The 6776-nt window shown below is 33.3% G+C and overlaps 1 protein-coding gene across 9 annotated transcripts; it reads left to right on the forward strand.

Moving 5' to 3' along the window:
- The first annotated feature begins 3357 nt into the window (after window positions 1–3357).
- On the forward strand, window positions 3358–6382 carry LOC122318943. 9 transcript variants are annotated; one of them, XR_006244951.1, is made up of 3 exons: window positions 3376–5681; window positions 5782–5823; window positions 6008–6382. XR_006244951.1 is itself a non-coding variant. In XM_043136712.1 (2 exons), exons 1-2 carry the CDS (start codon window positions 4723–4725, stop codon window positions 5367–5369), a joined length of 477 nt encoding a protein of 158 aa, XP_042992646.1. In that variant the 5' UTR covers window positions 3379–4722; the 3' UTR covers window positions 5370–6382. The 9 variants fall into 9 exon arrangements, 3 of the variants coding, with proteins under 3 accessions (XP_042992646.1, XP_042992647.1, XP_042992645.1); XR_006244952.1 differs by having other exon boundaries at window positions 3376–5474; window positions 5571–5681; window positions 5782–6382; XR_006244947.1 differs by having other exon boundaries at window positions 3379–5176; window positions 5347–5474; window positions 5571–6382.
- The last annotated feature ends 394 nt before the right edge of the window (window positions 6383–6776 follow it).

Below are 6776 nucleotides of genomic sequence, written 5' to 3' on the forward strand. Positions count from 1 at the left end.
AAGATTGGGCTAAAATACCCGATTTCTAATCAACTCACTTCGCATCGTTTGTCTTTTCTGTTTGATTTCTTCTCTCCCACTTTTTTCACAGCTTACTACGAAAAACAGAGAATTAAAGGGAAAAAGAAATAAAAATAGATCGAAGAGTATAGAAAATTGAAAAAATAAATAAAAAGAGGAAACATCAGCTCTTCGAAATTTGAATCCAATTTGCGAGTTATCCTTCTCTTTTTTTTAGTGTCCCTTACCGTTCTTAGTATATTTATTGCAGATATCTCAATATATTGTTCTTAACACATATATTAGTCTAGTCTGGTTTAGATTGAGAGGGCTTTTCAATTTAATCATTATAATTTTTTTAAATTTTTACCTAAAATATAATAAAAAATTCAACTTTTTAAAATCTTAAAATAATAATAATATTAAAAATTAATATTTTAATAATATTTTATTTAACTTTCAATTTTATCTGATCATCTCAACTCACTATTCAAACCTAACTTTATTCTTTATACTTCTTTGAGTTCTTGTTCTTAAAATATTTACTATAGAAGAATCTTGTAAATGTTATTCTGCAAACTTTGTGTACCTCTAGAGATGAAAACCCAAATTGCAACCCAGCAAACGACTCGTTCACCTCTGAACCTCTCTATGATCATCTTAACAAAAGAACCTCTTATATATCATATATGCTAGCTTCAAAATGAAACTCTAGGTTTTTTGTTTTTTCCCCTGGTTTTGATACAAGGAAAATAACGAATGAGAGTGTACCTTATTGAAATTCTCGTATCGTGATCCCTGCTCTGATACCAATTGTTAAAGATCCAATTATTAATTCAAAAACTCTAAAACTATCAAATACTAATTTGGTTAAACGTTTGACCTTCAAGATCATAACAGTTTTATTATCATTAGGTTGATCTCATGAAATCTAGTGTATTTACCATATTTGCAATTTTTTTATCCAGCTTCAATCTAGACTTTACCCAACATGTTTTTAACTCAATTGAACTAAGTTTTGTTATAGGACTATGCCAAGTGCTAACATATTGTTTTTTTACATCAACAATTAATTCTATCTTCTTTCATGGCATTAGATCAACTTCTATGGCTAATTTCTTCCTAATTTATTGGTCTCTCATGATTTTTTTTTTCTAAAAACATCTAAATATTATCTTTTTTGCAATGTGGAGTGACTTTCCATGCCATACTTCTGTCAAGTAAGTATTACTATATATTTTTTTATTATTATAGTGCCATTTTCGAACATATTATTTACTTTATTTATTATTATTATTTTTTTTTAGAAAGCTAGCAGTATTTTTATTTCTATTCTCTCATGTGAGTGGAATGTGTGCATGGGGTCATAGAACATAATAATATATATTTGTGATAGTTGTTCATGCTTATTTTCTCAAAAAGCATTCCACCAAAAGCATAATTAAAGATGAGCAATGTTATATACAGTCACTTTTACGTATTCTCTACGCACTCCACTGATATGATTGGCTGGATTAATTTTTTTTTAATATCCAACCAATCATATCACTGGAGTGCACAAAAAAGTACACAAAAGTGACTGTATATAGAATTTTTTATTAAAGATATATATATATATATATATATATAAAATATATAGATTCCATTGAAAAAGAGATGAAAGCAAACGTAAAAAGATCTTCAAAAAGGAAAATTGAACAAAAGGAAAAGAAGGATGCGGAAAATCTGTTGCACTAGGGATTTTTTCCACATTCTGTGTGGTGTTTGGACTGCATGCACGTTCGTCTCTCACCCCTCTTAATATTCTCTTCTTCCTTATGCTTCAAGCAACGTTAGTTATTCTTCTCATCAAAGATTCTGAAAACTAAAATGTATTTCGCACCTTATCTACTTAGTATAATTTAATTTAATAAAAATTTTATATATAATCATTTTTACGTATTCATTACACATTTCATTATATATGATTGATTGTATAATTTTTTAATATAAAATTATTAATTTGACAAATCACATCAATAAAATACATAAAAAGTACGTAAAAATAACTATATGTATAAGAATTCTTAATTTAATTTATGGTTGAAGCATTTTTCTTAAAGATAATTACCCTTTTTGTTTATAAATTCAAATTACTTATGTACCCTTTTTTCTTTTTTCATATACTATCAAGTATTACTCAATATTATCAAGAATTTGATGGGATAAGACTCAATTTTTTAAATAAAAAATGTAGATTAAAAACTCTTTTAAAGATGTTTCTGAATAACTCATTAATATTCATAAACATGTTTTAAAAAAGATCTTGAACAGTAATTGAGCCGTAATTCAAAGAGCAAAGAAGCATTTTCCATGTGAACAATGGGCGAGTTTTTAATTGATTAAAGCATATCATGGTTTTAAGTGCCCTTTTTTTTTTTCTTTTTTTAAGAATTATGTGCATTTTTCATTTTATCCATAGAATTAAATTCCTTACCTTTTCCGTCCGGGTGAGTTTGGAAGCCCTCCTCTCCTCCATAAGGTGAGGGAAGAAATCTCTCATTTAGATAAAGTGTTATCTTTAAGACGATTATTTGTAAAGAATTATAAAAATTAAGATTATATCAATCATAAAAAAAATTATGTATTGAAAGAATTTTAATTATGAATAATTAGCTTGTAATTGTATTTGATCACAACTGTAATTCATGAATTAAATCTATTTCTTAAAAAAGAAAATAGCAATGCTCCTCTTTAATTTGAGTTTATTAATAATTTAAGTGACTTCTTATTTTAATTATTTAAATCAAAAAAATCACTTAGAATGGTAAATACAATGATGTGATTAGAATATCAAAAGTCAAAACAATATTTTTGTAAGAATTAATAATATTATTTTTTTTAAAACGAATTAAGAATTGGTTTGGTTATACGATTTAGATATAATAAGATGAGGTATTTTATTAAAATTTAAATAAAATATTATTATAATATGATTTTTATTTTTAAAAATAAAATAAAAAAACTTATCACTAAAAGGGTCAGGGGGAGCATGTGTAAGTGCAATTAGTTGTTAGAAATAAGGGGAAGATAACACAGAATAATGTTTTTCTTTTTAAGTCCAAATTCTCTCTTCTACTAATCCACACGTGTGACAGAGTGAGCGGCGCATACAAGCAATGATTGTGCAAGAGATGGCCACGCTAGCAGATTTGGACGGTAGCGATCCCCACTAATGGCCTAAAGACATCGGATATATATAGAAATATTAACTGTCGCTCGATCTTAACCGTTGGCTTCCAAAAGTTAAAAACAACGTAAGAAAAAAACAAACAAATCAAATACGACAACTGAAGTCTTCTTCTAAGCTACGGAATATATAAATATTTATATCTATGTATATAGAGAGAGAGACAGAGAGACAGAGAGTTCTTTTCAGTTGGTTTTTCTAGTGTTGGCGGAGAGGGGGAGAGTGAGACACAGAGAGAGACACGAGGGAGAGTGTTCGTTTTAGGGTTTCGAAGTTCGAACCCCTTTGTTGGTATCTGTCACTAAGCGATCTTGAGTTTTTTCACCCTCTCCGGCGATATTCTTTCTTCTTTTTTCACGGTAAATTTACCGTCTGATATAGCCAAAGAATTCCTTTTTTTATTTTTCCCCGGTCGAAGGACCGGTATTTTCCGGTGAGGGGTTTTGTAACTTTGTTGTCCTCAAGGTCGTCTTCAGAACTGTATTTGGTTGGTGGTGGGCCGGACACTTTTACAGTGAAAGCCTGAGTTCAAATATAAAACCTTGCACGAGAGTAGTCCCAAGACTTCGGCGTCATATTCTTTCGTTTATCAAAGTACTTCATTTACTTTTTTAGGGCGTAGGCAAGGTAGTTTTGGTTTGGTCCATTTTGATATTTTTGGAGATTGACTGACTCAGAGCTTCATTTTCATGGGGGTTTCCATTTATGGAATGTTTTTGCTGAGATGTTTGGAGGAAGGGTCATGATCTAGGCTAAATTCAGTGAACTAGGTTTCTTTTTGTTTTTGTGTTTTTCATATGAATCTTCAATTCTGGTAAAAAAGGATGGAGACTTTCGCACCCATTTAATCATGCTTTTGGTTTTGTGAAGCTTTGGCTTTTCTATATTTGACGATCGAGATTGATGGGTGTTTTGGATTGGATTAAACTTCTCCCTTCTTTCATCTGTATCTATCAGGAATTCAATTATTACTTAAAATTGTGATCACTGCAACTCGCAGGCACCACTTCCAATTCTTTTGCTCCCAAGTCTCTCTGGCTCTGTCTTCATTTTCCCACGAAGCTTTGCCATCAAAGAGGGCTCAGTTGATTCATCAATTTTTGTTTTTTTTTTTTTTTTTTTGGGTTTCTAGCGAGACTTAAGTTCAGTGAGCTGATTCTTTTCCCCTTCGTTTTTCAATATGACTGTTCGATTCTGGTGAAAATTATTGTGTTTAAAGGAAAAAGAAGGAAACTTCTGATCCCATTTTATCATTCTTCAAGTTTTGTGAAGCTTTGGCTTTTCTATATCAACGATTGAGATTAATGGGTTTTATCTCTCTACTGACGAATTTGATCCTTGCCTAACGTAGTGGTTACTGCAACAGGCAGGCACCACTTCCGATTATTCCCAATTGTCTGAGGTTTCTCCTTATTTTCCAGCAAATATTTGTCATCAAAGTTCTCGTTAATTTATAAAGAAAAAAGCTTTCTAACGATTGCTGGGCTCAAACTATGGCAGTCTCTTTCCCCCGTTTTTCGTGGCGGTTGTGGGCTGGGAAAGAGAAAGAACCTGTCTCAAATGGGTCTTCCCTGAATTCTTCATTTGAGTGGGGTTTTGGTACGAGGGAGACTGAGACGGTGAAGTTTCCGTCTGTGAAGGGAACGAAGATAGCCTCGTCGCAAAGGAAGGTTAAGAGGAAATGGCAGAGTAGGGAAGAAAGGAAAATTGATAGGGAGTTCGATGCGGAGTTGGTGCCTTCCGATGGTGTCTGTCTGTCAGGGTCTGAATCCGACGACCCAGACTGGTCCATTGGATGGTTTGAGCCTCATGGACCTGATTTTGAGAGTGATGATGGTTTAGCAGTGCTGGTTCCTAGCTACAGACCTGGTTGCAAGAAGGTGATGGAGGGCTCAAATAACCATCTTTTCAGTGCCATCAAGAACCTCTCAAACGAGTTCTCTCCTGGTAAGAGCTATTACTTATGCTTAATTTTTTGCCACTTTTCTTCCGCTTTGTTGTGTTTGTATGGTGCACTAATATGAACTCCAATTAGAGATTAAAATGGACCCTTCCCCTGTTTTAAATAGCACACTTTGACTCATTTTAAACCATAATTTCAATGGCATCAAAACAAGAGTACATATCCAAAGAGCGGTGAAATGTTTGTCTTGGAACTAGACAACTGTAATCTCTGGAGAGATACATCAACTGGTGTAGTACACCCCAAGGGGACTGAATAGTGTCGTCTACTTTGGACCCTGCGGTAAGATATAGAATTGAAGAACAACACATACTGGATTGTTAACCAGAAGTTAGAGATTACATGATTCACTTAATACAATCTCTCAACGTCTTGTAGCTCTATAGGTAAGAGCGTTGCTGCAGGTGGTTATCTCGTCCAGGACTCTGGCCGCACATTACTGGATAAACCTTTCTGAGGCTGAATTCATGCATCTATCCATTGGCAGATGTAAGGAGAGGATTTGATTATTAGAGCTTTCTTAAATTTTAAACTAATTGTTGTTAAATTGGTTTAAAGATTTCATACACTTTTTTTATGCTTGCTGAAGAAGCTGATTGGGGTTCTTGCAAGGCTCCCAGTTTAACGAATGGTACACATTTAGCTTAGTTGCCAAACAATCTATTTTGCCCTTTTGTTGATGTTAATTACTTTTTTCTCATCCCAACTTTTTTTCTTGAATGATATATTCGAATGGTTTAATGCGATTGCATTGCTTGCAGTAAATATCTGCCTCCATGATAAGTTTGTTTCTGAAATTTTGTTTGATTATGCAGAGGGCATGACACAGTTGCTTTCTGTTTTCCGAAATCCGAGATCTAGAAATGGCTGATCATTCTCACAACATAAATGATCCGGTTGAGCCGCAAACAGAAGGACCATGTGTGGACTGGGGAAAGACATGTCATGTTCTGTTGCTCATACTCATTTTGTTAGGGTGGGAGGGGAAATATGAAACATAAAGGATTTTTTTACTGTAGATATGCTTTTGTGAATATGGGAATACCGCTATGCTATAGCTCACTAGTACTGTGAATAATTCAGCTCCTTTCAAGTGTAGGGCCAGACAGTTGATCTCTCTTTATAATCTCCTTCTGTGTATGATGGTGTATTTTGTTCTTTTCACCCTAATATTATCTTCTATTTATTTATTTATTTTCCAACCATGAAGCATTGTTCTGTTAGTCCTTTGAGCCTTTGAGGTATTCTTCTAAACACAGAAAAAACGATTGTCCTCTTGGTAAAGCAGGAGAACTCACTTCTTGAGGTTAGCCAGGTCTTATCTCTTAGTAAGTTTCTGGTGGACATAGTTTCATGCTCTTTACTCTTTTTGACTGACAAGTCTTTTAATAATTTTCCGCAACTTCTCATTGTAAAGCCATGCAAATTGATGGGGGACACAGAGTTGTCAAATGTTTGTGGTTAAGGAGTCTGCAATAGGACCACATCAATGGGCAGTTGGTAGATGTTTAATTTGCGCACTGGATAAGGTCGTTTCGTCTAGCGTTGGTATGCGGTCATTATGGTTTGTGTGCCAAAACTAAA

The sequence above is a fragment of the Carya illinoinensis genome, chromosome 8 (assembly GCF_018687715.1).
Source record: "Carya illinoinensis cultivar Pawnee chromosome 8, C.illinoinensisPawnee_v1, whole genome shotgun sequence".
In the NCBI taxonomy this organism is placed as follows: Eukaryota; Viridiplantae; Streptophyta; class Magnoliopsida; order Fagales; family Juglandaceae; genus Carya; species Carya illinoinensis.

Excerpts from the sequence above, each read along its gene's own strand:
- LOC122318943 (XM_043136711.1), top strand. The coding sequence starts at position 4,723 with ATGGCAGTCTCTTTCCCCCGTTTTTCGTGGCGGTTGTGGGCTGGGAAA. Across the intron at positions 5,177-6,007 it reads CTCAAACGAGTTCTCTCCTG|AGGGCATGACACAGTTGCTT; the intron begins GTAAGAGCTATT and ends TTGATTATGCAG.